Source organism: Propithecus coquereli, unplaced genomic scaffold (genome assembly GCF_000956105.1).
Source record: "Propithecus coquereli isolate 6110/MARCELLA unplaced genomic scaffold, Pcoq_1.0 Scaffold79, whole genome shotgun sequence".
In the NCBI taxonomy this organism is placed as follows: Eukaryota; Metazoa; Chordata; class Mammalia; order Primates; family Indriidae; genus Propithecus; species Propithecus coquereli.
The window spans coordinates 5,367,029-5,385,054 of record NW_012154062.1 but is presented as its reverse complement, the minus strand read 5'-3'; the positions used below and the strand labels follow the sequence as shown (position 1 = coordinate 5,385,054).

Below are 18,026 nucleotides of genomic sequence, written 5' to 3'. Positions count from 1 at the left end.
GTGTCTATTCAGGAAGATGTGCCTTTGCCTTCCTTCTCCTATCCCTGTTCCACGCCCTCCAGCCAAGCCAACCGGGAATGGCCAGCTCCGGATGGACAAACGCTCCTGGGGTTCTCCCTGCCCCTTAAACTCTGGCTGCTCAGAGATCAGAAATCTGTTTCCAATTTAAAGCAGCTTCTAGCAGAAGCCCAGTTTTGGAGTAATGTTTGGTTTTCAGGGTCTGAAAGCGAATTTCAGAAACTTTCTTATGATTGGATGATCAGAAAATGCAAAAGATCCTTGGAAGAGACAGACATTCAACGGAAGCTGAGAAACAAGAATTCTTACCCAAGGTCAGGCAAAGCGTCACCAGCCTGCCCACTCTCAGAAGCCAGTGGAGGGAAAAGCACTAATTCCAAGGGTAAACGGAGCCGGCTACCACCCACGGTTGTGCTAACATGCATCCCATAATGGCAAACCGCTGCTTCAACTCCTTCTTCACCTCCTTCTGAAACTTGACTTTGGGGGGAAAAAATAAGTAGCCGAGAGTTCATTTCAACTTGTAAATATGTTCTTTATTGTTATATTGTTTTTACCATTAAAAATTTCTGAGCTGATATTCTTGAAGCTCTAAGGACTAAATATAAACCTTCAGTAATTTTCTAAGTAAGTGAATTTAACACTACACTCTTCCTGGCCTACATAAATGTATGTACATTAAAATTCAGTTATTGCCTGAGATGCCAGATTCAGGGGGAAAAAAATCCATTAACAGAGAAACATCCAGTCTCACATACACTTTAGGGTTTTAACCCTTTTGCAGACAACCCTTCTCTCCCCCACAGAGCGTTTTCTAAGGCTCCAGAGCAACCCGATCCAATCTTTGGGATCCTTTCTTCCGGGTGACAGCTCTGCATTGTCTAAGGACACTGAAAAAGGCCCACACACATCCTCCTTCAAAACACCCAGCAAACAGCTCTACCAACAAAGACTTCCTATGTCGAGGAATCCGCGGACACAGAAACAGAGGTGGCACTGGGTTAGCAGGTTGGTGCCTGCGTCGCTGCACTGGCCTCTTAGAGAAACAGGACTCGGCTTCCACAAGTGACGAGATCCGGGAGCTTCCGTCGACACCCTGGACTATTATAAACACTAGGAGGAAAGTCCTCCAGCTCTGACTCACGCCCTTTATCAAACCCAGCTAACTGAGCACTTGGCATTTTATAGAAGGATCCACCTCTAAGAGAGGAGGGCTAAAAGGGAAGAGAGAAGACAGGGAAAAATGTCCAGCTATCCAGTTACATTCATTCATTCATTCATTCATTTTAGAGACAGGGTCTCCCTCTGTCGCCTGGGCTGGAGTGCAGTGGCTCGATCACAGCTCACTGCAGCCTCTGACTCCTGGGCTCAAGCGAATTCTCCTGCCCTCAGCCTCCTGAGCACCCGGGACTACGGGCCCGAGTCACCACACCCGGCCTCCAGTTACCTTTAAAAAGTGACAAGGAATGACACACAAATCTGAGTCTCTAGAGTAGGCCCCAGTGCTGCGAGGCTCCTTGTCCCCTACACTGACAAGTCTCTCTTCACCCTACAAGTTGTGACCTGGCTGGGAAAGGCCACCCAGGCAAACCCTAAACCTTCACGTAACACATGACTGTATTTAATCTTTAGCCACTTATCTGGTTCCCGCTCCGCTGGTCCTGACTGCCACCCATTAATTATGAACCAATTTTGAGCAGAAATGCCTTTGATAGGACCGTTTATCCTCCCTTCCTCCTCCTGTTTCCACCCTCCTTGGGCCTTTAGCTCTGCAGTGAAAGTTGCCACCCAGGGAGGAGGCTGGGCTGCCCTTTGGGGAATCGAAATTTCAGAATAGGGAGGAAAAGAGGAGCTGCCGAAACTGTTCCTGCCTGGAGGCTCCCCAGCCTGGTGACCCCAAACCTTGGACACTTTCTCAGCTGATTCTGTGGTTGAAAGGCTCAAATCGGAGTGTCAGCGGGGTGCAGGCATCCTGGAGATGGCCAGGCACCTTGGGAACAGGCTGTGATGTTCTAGGGGACAGAGCGAATAGCTTTGTTGTAACATCCAGGTCTAGATACAGATACTGAGATATGACATCTTCAGGGGGCCCTTCCTGACTCCTCTCCATGAGGTTCGGGATCCCTGAGGACAGTTCGTCACCCCTTAGAGGAATGAGTCACTGGACATCTGTCCTCCCTGCCAGATGGGGACTCAGGTGGGGAGAGACCTGGGCTGAGTCGAGCCTCCTGCCTCCCACCCACACACGGTTTTACCCCACGGGCACCCTTAATTATAGCCCTGCGTTGCTTAACGACAGGGAAGCATTCTGAGAAACGCATCATCAGGCGATTATGTCATTGTCGTGTGAACACCATAGAGCGCACTTACACAGGCCTAGATGGTACAGCTTACTAAGCTACGTGGCACAGCACATCACTCCCAGGCTACACACCTGTACAGCACGTTACTGTAGGCAACTACAACGCAATGGTGTTTGTGCACTTAGAGGAATCTAAATATAGAAAAGGTACAATGGAAATACTGTATAAAAGATAACATTTTTAAATGGTACACCTGTCTAGGGCATTTACCATGAATGGTGCTTGCAGGACTGGAAGTTGCTCTGGGTGAGTCAGGAGTGAGTGGTGAGTGAGCGTGAAGGCCTAGGACATTGCTGTGCACCACTGTAGACTTTACAAAGTACGCTTGCCACTCTAAATTCATTAAAAAAATTTCTTTCTTCAATATCAAATCAGCTGTACCTTACTATAACTTTTTTACTTTATAAGTTTTTTATTTTTTTAACTTTTTGACTCTTTTGTAATAACACGGAGCTTAAAACACAAACACATTATACAGCTACACAAAAATATTTTCTTTCTTTATATCCTTATTCTATAAGGTTTCTTCCGTTTTTAAAATTTTTTATCTTTTTACTTTTAAACTTTTTTGTTAAAAATTAAGACACAAACACATGCATTAGCCGAGGCCTACACAGGGTCAGGATCATCAATATCACTGTCTTCCACCTCCATTCTTGTCCCACTGGAAGGTCTTCGGGGACAGTAACGTGCACGGAGCTGTCATCGCCTGTGAAAACAATGCCTTCTTCTGGATTCTTCCATAACATCTCCCGAAGGACCTGCCTGAGTCTGTTTTAAAGTTAACTGTTTTTTAATAAGCAGAAGGAGTACACTCTAAAATAAGGATAAAGGGTATAGAGTGGTAAATACATAAAACAGCATCACAGTCATTTATTATCATTTTCAAGTATTACATACTGTGCATAATCGCATGTGCTAGACTTTTATATAACTGGCAGCGCAGTAGGTTTGTTTACACGAGCATCACCGCAAACACGAGAGTAATGTGTGTGCTGTGACATTATGGACTGCTAGGACACCACTAGGCAATAGGAATTTCTCAGCTCCATTATAATCTTACAGGGCCACTGTCGTACATGGGGTCCGTTGTTGACTGAAACATCATTACGCAGAGCTCACTGTAATCTAGCAGGGGATGAAGCTATACTTTCACAAATGCCTTTTGAATCTTCCTAGGTAGCAACATGAATAGGAATCAGCCTAAGGCAAGTCAACATTCAGCAAACCAACCACAGAGTCAGTGACTAAGGAAAGGAACTTTCAAGACACACCCTCGGTTCACCCCTTCCAGTCTCCTACGTATATACATGCACCAGCCACATCTTCTTTCCTTTGAGGCTTCCCTGCCTCTCTGGTCTGACTCCTCAAATCTAATTAACAACCAGCCACCCAGAAACTTTAATCCAGGCTCCTGACAGCCCTGGGACACCGTGATCCACATTAGGGCAGAGAAGGCAGGGGAGGGGAGGACACGTCGTGAGTCGTGAGTCGGCGGCAGTGCCTGGCGGGTCCCGCTGCCCGGCAAGCAGCCTGGCTGGCCAGCTTCCTGCAGGCTGCAACCCTCCACGTTCCGCTTCTAAAGCCAGGCCCTGGACAAGGCAAGGCAAGGAGCCCGCAAAACCCTCAACGTGGGCGCCGTGGGGACCCTGAGACAAAGGCACCTGTGTGTTCCCTCCTTCTCCTCTTGAGCAAGCAAGGAAAACAGAGACGGGAAAGACCAAGGTGGGAAAGAACCCAAGCGTTAGCGAACACACACAGCCATGCTTCAGGGTGATTAGTCACCTTCCCGCCCCTCCTCACAATGTCCCCAGACTCATCTGCCTGGTGCTCAAAGAGACAGACTCCCCTGACAAACAAGAGTGGGCATATGAAGTGAGAATTCCTAAGCCCTGGGCACTGCCCTCTCGGAAGGTGGCCTCGTCCTTCCCTAGCCTGCTGGTTCCTGCTGCATACAGCTGCTATCATCGCCCATCCTGCATGACCCATTTAAAATGTATGTCTGAGCACACTGAGTAGGACTTGGCTCTTCCTCATTAAGCCAGCCAAAGAGGCGGCAGCAGACGGCCACCCCACCTTTGCTCAACAGATGGGAGACACTGTGTAAGGAGAGAGGTTAAGTGCCCAAGGCCACGCAGCTGCAGTGAATCCTCGGTCGTGCTGGAATGAGAGCCTGGATTTTCCATTCCAATGAGCTAACTCTACCCCTCTAACAGGATCCCAGTTTGATAATAAATACCATGACCCAGCAGCTGCAGAGAGCTTTATACTTCCTAAATTGCGTTCCCTGCAAACCTGGCTGTATGTTCTTACTAGATGCGGTAAGTGGGCCTAAAAGGGAGGCAGGACGGGCACTGTTACTCTTCCCTTCGTCAGAAGAGAAAACTGCAGCCCTAGTGGACCAAGGAACTATGATGTAGTGCTCTTCCCAGTAGGTCACTTTTACACTGTGATCTGGAAAGCAATGCTCAGACCAGTCTGAATTCAAATCACTATGCTGAGTGCACCTCCAACTCCCTGCCGAAATGAGAAAGTGCCAGAGCAGCCGCAATTTGTTCCAGAGAGGGAAGCCAAACAGAGCCAAAAATATCCTGTGGCAATAACCATTTGTCATCATCTCCTCCTTACTGACATATTTGCTTGAAGAACTCCTAACTATACGCTAGCGCCCTGCATTCTGTGCCATATTTTCAGGGTGCCGCAATTTCCTGCTGGTGCTCTCTGGACTCCAGTTCTTCCCTCTCAAGATTGCAGCTGCCCCTCACCCCCAATCCCAGCCCCTTCTCTTCCATCTCCCAGGACCCGGCTCAAGGACTCAGCTGCCATTAAGCCATGAACAACCGCTTGCTTGCTCCTGTCTCGTTCCCTCCCTCGCTTCTCCCACTCCAGCTCTGTAGCAGGAAAAAGGCCTGAGTCCCAGGGCATGCTATTTCTCTGGAGCTCAGTGTTCTCAAATATGAAGTGAGAAGCAACATGTGCCTTTTCTCGCCTTCAAAGGAAAGCTAGGAGGATCAAATGACCAAATGGAACTTAATACAAAAATACTGCAATGTACAATTGCAACAGCAATATACAAACATATGCAGGCATTCAAGTAATAACACTTTTAGAAATAATAATAGAAGCTAACATTAACTGAGTGCTTACCAAGTGCCTGGCACTATTAACACTCTAGATATATCATCTCAATTAATTCTCATAGTACCACTCTGATGTGGGTACTGTTATTATCCCCTTTTGACGGATGAGAAAAATAAGGCACAGAAAGGTTTCAGTAACTTGACCAGGTGCCACTCCAGGTAGTCTGGCCCCAGGGCCTGTGCTGTTAGCCTGAACAGCCCTTATCATGAACCATGTTGCCTCTGATGCAACCCGTCATTAGCTTAGCACGCTACACTTTACAAAAGCCATTTGCAAATGTGATCTCACGTAAGCTTCCCACCCAACAGCCCTGTCAAAAAGGTAAAGTAGATGATATTAGTCTAGTTTCATGAGGAGTAAACCAGCCCAGAGAAATGATTTGCCCAAGGTTTCTGAACTGGTTACTGGCAGGGACCAGGACTTAAATTCATGGGGCCTGCCCCCTAGTTTGGTGGCCTCTCCAGGGGCTTTAACACCAGCATAATTCTGACAGGCACACACCCCTCCCAAGCCCCCACCCACAGCAGCATCTCAAAGGCACCTTTCTGGCCATGCCAGGGAACAAAAGCTGTTGGCACAGGAAGAGACAGGGTCAGGGGCTTTCATCAGCAGCAGGCACCACAGATCATGTGGCCAGCCCGACCCAAGGGTCCTAGAGCTTTCTGAGTCTCTCACTGGAAGTATGTGATCGATCCAGAGGCTCAGTGGACCCAGAGGAAGTCCTCCTGGTGACACAAAGCTGCAGTCACTCAACTTGACCCACAACGGCCAGACATTTCCTAAACCTGTTATGCAACTCTTGCTTCAACCACGCTGCTGCTGGGATTTCTCCTTATTTCGACATGTTTTGTTTTCTCTTCAGAGAGAAAGCATGAATGTGAAACCTTAACACCTCTTAGTGACCAGACAATGGTCCTCCTGGACTGTCCGGGATTACGAGTAGGGTGGGAGATGTTTCCAAAGGTAGCTTCCATGAGCCAACTTGAGTTTCCAGAATGACTAACAGCCACAGGAGTGAGGAAGAGAATGGGAGGCGGGTAGTACAACTGAGGACCACTGTCTCCTACAGCAGAAGGAACCAATTCAAGAGTGCCCCTCAGAGAAAACAGAAGGATGCATCCCGGCAGGCTTCAGACCTTGGAAGATGGCAGCAGCTGGAGCAGCCCAGAGCCCAGACAACCCAGACTGTGTTTCCAGTCTATTTGAAAGTACACATCAAGATTGGTGATTCTTCTCTCCAAAGGGAGTCAGTTCTGTCACCTAAGCTCAGGTCTAATTATAGAGAGCATGCTTGCTGCGGGAGCAGGAGCCCGGTATTCTTATTTTTGTAGCCCAGTGTCTAGCAGAGTGCCTGGCGAAGAGGACACTCAGGAAATGCAGAATGAAACGAGTGGCCAAAGACACAGCCTCATGGGGTGTAGCTGCTCCTTCCTGGGTTCTACTGCAGAAAAAGAGGACAAGACAAAACAAACACTGGCGTTTATTTAATAGCAGGGGTTTTTTTTGTTTTTTTTTTTATCTCTTTAAAACAGTCATGCCTTCCTTTACTCAACCAATATTCACAGAATACTTGTTACACTCTGGCAGGCCAGTCGGAGGGAGACTGCAGGGGAAAGAGTACCAGTCTCTGTACACTTTATTTGCAAGGCAACCGGAACAGCTAAAGGACTAAAAGGTGGGGAGAGACGCCAGATGGGAACTGCACAGAGATGTGGCTGCTCCTTAGCCCCTTGGCAGGCTCTGCTGCACCAGAGAGAATGGGCTGAATTTTCCACTCCCATCAGCTGACCCTACCTTACACAGAATCCCAGATTGAGAATACATACCGTGACCTAGCACTGCAGACAGCTTTATCCTTTTCAAACTGTGTTCCCTGCACACCTGGCTGTATTTTCTAACTAAATGCGGTAAGCGGACCTGCGAGGGGGCAGGACGGGCCTATCACACTTCCCTACTTCAGATGAGAAAACCGCAGCTCAGGAAGCTGGAGTGATCAGGACCAGCTATGCCTGATCTGCACAATGAACGCAGCGGATCATCCACCAAGCGCTTACTGCACACCTCCTGTGTGCCAGGTGCTGCTGCTGGCAATGAGAACAAGCCAGAGAAAAAAAGAACAAAAATCCTTGCCTACCTGGAGCTGACGTTCTAATGAGGGGAGAGAGATCATAAACATTATAAATAATATGATAAATACAACATGTACACGATATAAATAAATAAAATAGGGTGTGTTAGAAGGTGACAAATGCCATGGAGAAGAACAAAGGAGGGATGGGCAGTCGGGAAGTGTTGGCATCCTCAAAGGAGGGGAGGCCACCTAGTCCCCCGAACCAAGGCAGTGAGGAGCAGAGGGAGGAGAAGGAAAGAAATTCAAGGGGTATTACAGATGCATATGGGCAGGTCTCCAATGCATATGGGGCAGCAGCTGGAGAGAAGCCAGAGATGGTCCCCAGGGGACCAAGGGAGGGACGCGGGTGGAAGAGCCGGCCCGCGGGAAGGCCAGGACGCACACTTTGGACACGCCGACGCTGAGGAGGCCACAAGGCAACTGGAGATTCAGCTCCCAGAGCCAGGGACCGAGATAGTGATCTGGGAGCTATCAGGACCCAGGCAGAAACTGAGCCACATGTGCTGCGGACAGATGAGGGTGGAGGCAGGAGCCAGACCCATGGAGGGAAACGAGGGCTGTGAGGTACACCGGGGTCATGGCAGAGCCCCTCTCGGGGCACCCTCGGCAGGTCAGGGGCAGCAGGCGGGCCAGGGAGACAACGGCTGACCAGCCGTCTTCATGAGGCTTTGGCAGAGTTGAGGACACAAAAGCCAGGGGGCAGGGTGAGAGGTGAGTACACAGAGACCAAGTGTCAACAGTCCTTTCATAACATTTGTTATTTTAAGGAGAAAAAAGGGCAACAGAGTTTGTTTATGGGAGGAGAGTGTTAGGGTGGTACTCGTGCGGGGTCAAGGTGAGAAGTCTGGGTTCGTTTGTTTCAGATGGGCCAGGCTTGCACCTGTAGACCGCTTCTGAGAAGGACTCAACAGAGAGGGCACACTGGAGGTCTTGGAACTGTGTCACTCAAGAGCCAGGGGACAAAAATGACTGCCACCGTCACCATTTCCTGTGGCAAGAGCCTCACTTCATACCTTCCACAACCCTATAAAACAAGTCTTGGTATTAATATCCCCAGTTTGCAGAGGAGGAACCCTTGAGCTTACAGAAGTCAGGTGATGTGCCCAGGTGTAGAGCCAGGATTCAAACCCAGGTGTGTCTGTGTGGTCCGGATACACCACCCTTCCTCAACCTAGAGGAGCGAAGGACACCTGTTACCTTATGGTGGCGGCAGAAGGCAAGAGCATTTGGAGGGACAGTGACAGGGAGACAGGTTTGACTGGGGCCCTGGTTTCTCTACGAACTAGGATGCAAGGTGCCACACTGAGGCTGAAAGTGGTGGAGCGGGAGGGCTGAGGATCAGGAGGACATAGGCAGTTGCCCAGAAGACGCGGAAGGCCAGACTGCAGCGCTGAGGGCCCGCGAGGCCGGAGAGCACACACACACAGGACGCCACGGAGGCTAGAGGGCTCGGCCGCCCAACAGACAGACAGGCTATCTAGGACCAGGTTGGGGCAGGCCAGGGTTGGAAGAACCATAGACAGAGAAACTGAGGGCCCAAGAGCAGCTGCAGCGATGAACCTCGGGGTCCAGGCTATGAGACATCTGGATTTAAGATTTCAGCAGCAGGAAGTTCTAAGTTAGGTCAAGGCCCAATGGAGGCAAAGGCTATTGACCTCAGAGGCACAGAGAATGGAGAGACTTGGAGGTGAGTTGGGCAGTGACTGAGGGGCTGTCCTCAGGTTGATGACATGGTCTGGAGTGGAGGAGCAGTCCGCCGTCAGAGGCCACAGTCCTCAGAGAACGAGGGAACATGACTGCAGTCGTGCTGGTAATGACGACAATGAAGATGAGCGCTAACACCAAGAGAGCATCCGCCATACTGTCTGTATCGGGCACTGCACAAAGTGCATTAGGGCTTAACCCTCACACACCACCCCCCCACCCAAGAGATCAGAGTCATCCTTCCCCTTTTCACAGATGGGAAACAGACAGATTAAGAAACTTGCCCGAGGTCACACCTAAGTGGGAAATGGAACCCAGTCCCAGGCAGTCCGGCTCAAGGGTCCACTTCCTAAGGGTAGGAAGAGGAGCTGATTTCCATAAGGACAGGGAGGTGGAAGGAAGTTTGGTGAAGATGGGAAAGTGTAAGGGAGCTTGTTAACAAGGAACTTCCCCAGGGCCCGGTGGAAAAATAAGGGGAGAAGGAAGGAAAGAAGTAACAGGAAGTTGAGCCCAGAAAGAGAAAGCAAGATGAAAATTAGCATCCCTGCGTCAGGAAACAAAACTCAGAGATGCCAAGTGTCCTGCCCAACCAGTAGGTCAAAGCCAGTTCTCTGAGGGTGAGAAACCCAGCTCTGTAGGAGCTTGAGGGAAAGTTTACAGCTCAAAAAAGAGAAAGTGAGTAGATAGATACATCCCTCCCGTGAAAAATGTCAGTGGTGAACACTCCAGGTAGGTGGGGCAGCAGGCCCTGGGCAAAGCATGCCTTCTGGGATGGTCCAGCCAACACCACGACCCGCAGGGTATGTCTGCAGTCAACACGAAAGGAGCTCAAAAGCTTCAGATTGAAAACAAACAAAAACAAAAACAGAAATTCTTTGACAAGGCAAGGTTCAGTACCAGCACAGATAGGAAAGATCCTGAAGCTCTGGGGTTCAAGAGAGAATGACGAAGTCTTTGAGACGAGCAAGTGAGTTCACCCAGTGAGTCAGGGAAGGGCAACCCCCGGAGTCAGAAGGGATCACGAGCCCAAAACTGTAAAATAAGGAAAGCAAGACAGAGGCCCTGAGATCGGTCACTGCCCCAAAGAGCAGATGGGACAAAAGCCCTCTTCGATGGCCGCAGGGAGCTGAAACATGCCCTCATGGAAGCCAGGAAAAGGTTTGGGAAGCACACCCTTCCCTTCCAGGGGGCACACGTGTCTCCAACCCACATATACACTGTCCTGTGCGGTTTAAGTAGACTCCCATTAGACCCCAAATGCCTCTCCCCACTAAAAAGCCAAGGCCCCCTTTGCTGCCCACCACACTCCCGGGCACCCCTGCAACCCGCACTCCAGCCTGCCCCTCCCCCATTTCAGGGCAGAGGAAAGTGGCTGTGTGGGAGCCCCAGGGCCACTTGCCCCCTCCTCTGCGGCAGGCCTGAGGGGGGCAGATCTTGGCTGCAGGTGTCAGCACGCAGCCTGGGAGTTCCAGAAACAAGGAACAGGACCTCAAGAGTACCCCTCTTCTGACTTGCCCCTCCAAACTCACCTCTTACAAAAGCACCTCTCCTCGAAGAAGGACAGCAAAGAAGCAGGGGGAGGTGGATGTGAAGGAGAGAAATGGGAAGGGAGAGAGAAAAATCACTATAATTTTGTTCCAGGAACTAGAGCAATTTGGGATTTCACGCCCTTTTGAAGCTCAATGGCATCTACTGCACTGCACTTTGTTTCGAAAGCACTGGAGTGGGTGGGAGGAGACTCTGGCAGCTGCCTGCTCCCCCTCCCCACCCACCAGCACCCTTCCCACCAACCAAGCCAGCCTGCATGGAGGAGGCCACGAGGAGAAAACTCAGAAGTCGAGGGGCCCTGGACTGCCCCGGCCAGGCACCTGGCTCACGCAGTGCTGCGCCGGGCGGGGCATGGCTGGCTGGGGACGTCCCTGAGGCCAGCCTGAGGAGCACCCACCGGCTCCTACAGTGAATGCCTCACCGCGCTCACTGGGAAGGAGGGTTCATCCCAGTAGAGTCAAAGGCAGGGTTTCCCTGACAAGTAAAGCAAAAGAAGGGCCGTGAAAGGGTCAGCGGAAGTCCCACGGCTTCAAATCTTTCCTGTTTCCTTTTGCCCCTGCTTTCACCACGGCAGGACCCAGCGTGGTCTCCAAGCGGTGTGCCTAATCTACTTGGAATTTCCTCCTCCACCCACCTGGCATGCTCCCCACAGTCTTCAGCACTCCTAACCAGACCAGGGGTTCTCACAGCCACCCCAAGTGCCACTTTGGGACACCAGGAAGAGGTTCATGGAAAACCCGCTGCCAAGCCCCAGATGGAAAGAAGCAAGTCGTTGCTACTATTTGGCGAGAGCCCTACAGAGACCCTGTGCTCCCTCCCTTTGTACACCTTTGCTGCCCACTCTAAGCCTGGGGACAGCCAGAGGTTCCACTGGCCTGGTCCTTTACGGATGAAGGAGCACCCATCCCACAGTGGGACTAAGCAAAAGAGGAAGATGTAGGAAGGAGCAGAAAAATTGCCAAATGTCTTCCAAATAACCATTTAATAATCTCAGGCCTTTGCCTGCTAGAGCTCCAGAGAAGTTGGGGAGCCGCAGGTTCAGTGGTTTCCATACTTACTTGGCCATAACCTCCAGCTAGAAGTGCGTCTGACACTGCCACCTGGGGTACGCACGTACAACTCAGAGTTTCAACAAGCAACATTTCTATTGCACGCTGTGCACACTCATATTTTGTACTCTCACCAATACTTTTCAAAATGCTGACTCTACTAATGGGTCATGATCCACAGTTTAAAAAAACACCAGTCATTAAAGTGACACTGGGGGGATGGAACTTCATGAACAAGCAAATTTAATATTATTATATAATTGTAAGCATTAGTGAGGCTAGCTTTTTGCACTTAGTACCACAAAACAAGCAGCATCGGGCTCAGAGTGGAAAGTGACCAGCACTGTTAGAAAAACTGGGAAAAAACTAGCCAACTCAACATTCTCACTTAACATTTCAAGAAGGTTAAAAATGCATGCCTTTCAAAATTCAAAGAATACTTTTTTTCTTCCAAGACATAACTTACATGGATTTGGCTTCAGTTGTAATGATTTTGAAATTTCCCCAAGGCACATAAAAGAGGGCAATGGGTGTTCTGTGTTCAGAGACATGGAACACGAAATGTGGAGAAACACTGAACGGCCCCCATTTTTGGGCCCCCATGTTAGGAGTGACAAAAGTAAGGCACAGAATAGTGCCCGAGGCATGAAGCAACTTAGGGGCAGGGCTTGAAATCCAACCCAGGCCTCCCGACTCAATTATTCATGGGATCCTCCCTCATTCAAAATATTTAAGAGGAACACAGTTGTGGTCTCCCCAAGTGAAGCATTTCCATGACTGAGGCACAGATGCATCCCCAGCCCTCTGCTGGACACCAGCAAGTGTGCTGGTCTTGGCAGATCTCAGCACTCTGTGAAGGTCTCCCTGGGTCATGCAACCTGGGCTCGAGCCACTCCACTCTCTCTGTGCCTTTCGTCTCAGCTGAAAATTGAACAGAACAATCCTTGCTACCCCTTCCAAGAAAGTTGTAGGAAAAACGAGAGATGCTTTAAAACTAATCCTGCACCCTTAAGAACAGAAGAGCCCCTAAGGGTCATTATTTGGGGTGAGAATTAGAATCTCATAACCCAGAAGACCTCACTGATTAGCCAACCCAAGCCTCATTTTACAGACAAGCCCCATGAGGGCAGCAACTTGTCTAGGAAAGCCAGACTGTACGCACCATATTAACCTGTCCACAGGTGAAAACTGCTACAGAAAGTAATACTAAGTACACAGGTGACACCTCAATCAAAACATACCAGTGTCTCCAGGACCACAAGAGGAACAGGGAACTAAACACAGATCACACACTTTGAACAGGTGAGACAAATGCTTCTTGAGAATGTCAAAGGGAGCTCGAAAGACATGACTAATTATCTCTAATCCTAAACATAAGCTAAAATGATTCTCTGAACCAAACTCACAGCGAAGAGGCCCAGGGCCTCACAAGTCGTGGGGTTCCTTGACGGGACGTTCATCTTAAGACACCAGTGGCCCTGGAGCCTGCTCACAGAACATCTCCCTGCTCCCAACTTTCCCCACACTCTGCCCAGGGCACTTGAGACAACAGCTTCAACTGTGAGGAATTTTATTACATTTGAGGGTTTCTCTCTTATATACATGCTACCTGGTATCTGTCAAGGGTCTTTCCTGGAGGAGCTTTGAAAACCTAAGAGATACGATCTCCCTGATCCCAGCAGCAAGAGTGGCAGGCAAGGACCATTCCTCTAATTCCCCACTGGGACTCTGGAGGGACAGCCGAGTGATGGGTCAGACCCAGAGCCACACTGGAAGCCCAGGCCTTTTTGTCCCTGGACTTGTGCCTGTCCAGCCGCTGACTGCCAGCTCCAAGAGAGCTGCCCAGAGCAGGGAAAACCCTCTGAGTTAGACGTTCTGGCCTGCACACCTGCTCACGTGGGGCCAGCACCAGCCACAAGAGACAGCTGCTGGTGGGTGGCTCTGTGGGCCCAGCCTTGGGAGATAACTGCCACCTAGGAAGGCCTCAGAGTTCCCCAAAGCACACTGGAGCTGCAGCCAGAGGATTCAGGTGGCTAGGAGCCTGCTCAGGTTAATCAGTTTGCCTGTCTGTGCCTCAGTTTCTTCATCTGTTAACCCCCAGGGTTGCTACATAAATTAGATGAGATATACCTATAGAAGCGCAGCGTGTAACAATCTATATTAGTATCACTTCCTGTACCACTCTGTCCCCCTTGTCATCGGTGTTCTGGGCAGGCTGACAGAGGGCAGCTCTCTAACAAGCAAAACCCGCCTGCTAAAGCTGCCTCCTTACACAAATGCATTTAAAACTACCTGGGCAAGGGACCAGACCCGGTTTAAAAGGTAGAGTGCCTATTACACAACCCATAGTAAGGGCTCCACAGGACAAGCTCTCCCTGGCTGCCCACCAGTCTGCCTCCCCGAAAGCAAAAGGAGAAGACAAACGTCACTGCGGGTCTCACTGTCTCCCTGCGGCTCGGCTGCCCGAACTCCGGGGAAGAGGTGCAGGAACCCCGAGAAAAGGGGATCACACAGGACGTCACCGAACCGGTACCCCGGAAAGACCTGCCAAGAGCCGAAAGCTCTCCAGACAACCTGGGGATCCGCAGCCACACGCCAGGGCCGGAGGGCGCGCGGCCGGGCCGGGGCCACGTTTCCCAGCGCGAGCGTGTGAGCGCTTCCCCGCGGGGAGCGCCGCGGAAACCGCGCACGTGAGGGCAGCCCGAGCCAGCCCGCACGCCCGGAGCGGAGGGACTGTGCAAAGCTGCAGCGATCGCCTCCCAGGGAGCCCCGCCGCCGCCACCCAGGCCAGCAGCGCTGGCCCCTTCGCCTCCCCCGCCGCAGCGCCGCCAGCACCCGGGGCCGGGCACCCTCGCGGGGTCGGCGGAAGGAGCGGCGCGGCGCGCTCCCCGGAGCCCGGGCTGCGCGCGCCTGTTCCCGGGGAGACCCGGGCCGGCCGCGGCCCCGGGGACAGCGTGGTTTTGGGGCGCTGACGCGCGCGGGATGCAAACGCGCGCGCGCGCCCCTGCTCGGCTCGCTCGGAGCCCGGCGTCTCCCCTCGCCTCACCTTCACCGAGTCCACTGGGTACATGACCGAGTGCTCCAGGATCCCGGCCATCGCTCCGGCTGTCATGTGGGTGGATACGGAGGCGCTGGTCGGCAGGTTCTCATAGTCCTCCGGCCCGGCGGCGTCCTTGCCGCCGCCGCCATCTCGGCCGTCCCCATCCATCCTGCGCCCCACAGCCTGGCTCCCCACGCCGCCGCTGCGGAGCTCCATCCGCCGGCTCCGCGGGGCGCGGGAGGCTGCAGGAGGTGGGCAGGGAGGGGGAGGGGGCGAAAAACTTCACTTCTTAAAGTGGGAACCACCTCCCCGGGGCTGCGGCGCCTGACGCCATGGCGGGCTGGGGTGGAGCGGAGTGGCCCGCGCCTCCAATCACTGGAAAAGAAGCGGCCGGCCGCCGCCGCGCCATTGGTGTGCGGGACGCGGGGGCCCGCCTCCCTGTGTGACGTCACTGTCCAGTGCACATTTCCCAGCAACCGGACGGGGGCGAGAGGAGACGTTGGGGTGTCCGGGGAAGTTGTGCTACCTTGAGGATGGTGCGGGTCCGCGAGGGGCAGGCAGGCGAGGTCCCCCGGGAGGGTCGGCCTGGCAGCAGGGGCATGTGCCCAGAGCTGGAGGAGATGTGTGGCTCAGGGAAAATCCACCCCAAGGGCCGGTGGCTTTGCAAACCGTATTGCTCAGCAAGCTTTGGCATTCCTAAGGCCTGAAGTTAAAACTCAACGTCCCGTTCTACACTGCTTTGTTCAAAATTTATTCTCTTACTGAAAACACATAATACATAGCTAAATTTGTTCCTCCTCTTGTTCTCGCAAAGAGGCCAAATCCACCCTGCCCTAGGTTGAACTGGACTGGGAGTAGTACCCAGGTTGGAGCCCCTTTGAGTAGGCACTTCCAGCAAATTTTCTTTGGGTTTGAGATGCCCAGAAGGTCTTTAGAGGTCTGGTCTCACAGTAGGAGTGCCAAGTGACTGAGAGTAAAATCTTACAGCCTTGCCTCTGCCTGCCTTATAATTTCTGCTGTACTAGTTTTTAGCGTCATCCTTAACTGGCTTCTTCAATAAATTGTAATCCAGGCTGTTTTATTTTGACTTAACGTTGTCTTGCTCCATCTGGGGGAAGGGAGAGAAGTCAAAAAATAGGGTAAGGACCTGTCCGCTTATGGAATGTCTGCCACTGAAATGTGCGTGTTCCAAGGCTCAAGACGACTGGGCTTGATCCATCAGCTTCTTTGGCAGCAGGGCCTCCCTGCCTTATCTGGACCAGGCTTCTGGTCGGGAAGGCTGGGCCTTGAGATATGAAAGAATGGAGGGGACCCCAAAGATGCTGCACCTGCTCTCTGCCCTGGTGCTGGTCCCAAGGTTCAGGTCACAACATCCCAGGAAGCTTTTGGGGACATGAGTGTCAGTAGAGGTGTGAGGACCAAGGGCACTGTTTCCTCATATTTGGTAGCATCGGATAGTAGCTCCCCAAATGGGTGCTAAGGACATATGATAGGTAGAGACAGGCTCTGTGTTTAGTAACAGCTGGAGAAAAAATTCTCTACTTTTGTCAAAGGTCATTTTTTTAAGAAACGTTGATTAAAAACTGCTGATACTAGGCCGGGCGCGGTGGCTCACACCTGTAATCCTAGCTCTCTGGGAGGCCAAGGCGGGCGGATTGTTTGGGCTCAGGAGTTTGAGACCAGCCTGAGCAAGAGCGAGATCCCGTCTCTACTAAAAATAGAAAGAAATTAATCAGACAACTAAAAATACATAGAAAAAAAATTAGCCGGGCATAGTGGCGCATGCCTGTAGTCCCAGCTACTCGGGAGGCTGAGGCAGGAGGATCGCTTGAGCCCAGGAGTTTGAGGTTGCTGTGAGCTAGGCTGACGCCACGGCACTCTAGCCCGGGCAACACAGTGAGACTCTGTCCCCCCCCAAAAAAAAAGAAAAAAGAATGAATCATTTTTAGGATATATATGCCATATATACTACATATATAGTATATAGTATATATATATACCCTACACTCTATGTATACTATATAGCCTATACAGATGTGCATGTGTTTTATGTACACCTCTTAATGGATGAGAAACCCTCTGAACTTTGCAATGGCGACACCGGGGGAAAGAAATGACATTTTGGATGTTTTAGAGGATTCTTGGAAAATATGAATATGTTGTAATCTTCTGGGACATGATTTTTAAAAATTTTATTAAATAAATGTAAAGTCAGAACCAATTGAAATTCTTTCAAATATTTATCATACGTATTCAATATTTTTTTCTCCCCATATCTGGTAAACACAGTGGTTTGGTACTGAGCATCCATCTTATGTTCCTTTTTGGACTGCAGTGCCCAGAACATTTAAAGCCACATTTCCCAGACTCCCTTGCAGCCAGGGATCTAGCTATGAATTATATTCTGCCAATAGATGAACTATCAAGATCTGGAAGGTGGAAGGGAGATGAGGCTCTCTTCCTTCTGCTTTGATGTTTTCTGCTGCCTAGCAAGGTCAGAGGCATTTGAGGTAGGAACAGTTGGGGTGGGCAGTGGCTTCCCTGCCACATCAGCATTGCAGTGTCTGTTCACCAGATTCGTGGGTGTTGAGAGTCATCTGTGGCAGTGGGGTGACCGTAATGATGGCGGCCTCCTGGTCCCTGTGCCATGGCTTCAGTTGGTGGTCTTCTGATTCCTAACCTTCGAGGGCATGGCAGAGGTAGCCACTCCCTTGGGAAGCCAGTTTGGCAGTGTGGATCTGCTCCTCCACCCCTTCCCACAATATTGTGTGTAGCAGCAAAGGGCATAGTGATAAAGGTGCCATCCCAGATGTCAGGGATGTCAGAATGCAGCGGCCAACCCTGCTCCTAGCCCTCTGGGGAAGCCCTGCTGGGAGAGGGCAGCATTCCAGACACCATACCCCAGCGCTTGGGCCACACCACCAGCAAAGAGGGAGCAGCTCTGTCTTTGAAAGGCAAGAACATGAGGACCCAGGAGCAGAGGAGTGGCAGCTAACTTGATCCTCTCCCATGGGGCAGGCCAGGAGACTCAA

At 51.2% G+C, this 18,026-nt stretch overlaps 1 protein-coding gene across 1 annotated transcript in view; it reads right to left on the bottom strand.

The window, feature by feature from the left end:
* Positions 1-15,409, bottom strand: part of SLC25A37 (solute carrier family 25 (mitochondrial iron transporter), member 37) — a 35,405-nt gene extending 19,996 nt beyond the window's left edge. Inside the window, exon 1 of the mRNA XM_012663030.1 lies at positions 15,001-15,409. Coding sequence (XP_012518484.1) covers positions 15,001-15,210 — 210 coding nt within the window. The 5' untranslated portion in view covers positions 15,211-15,409. The remainder of the gene's footprint in view (positions 1-15,000) is intronic.
* Positions 15,410-18,026: the final 2,617 nt, after the last annotated feature.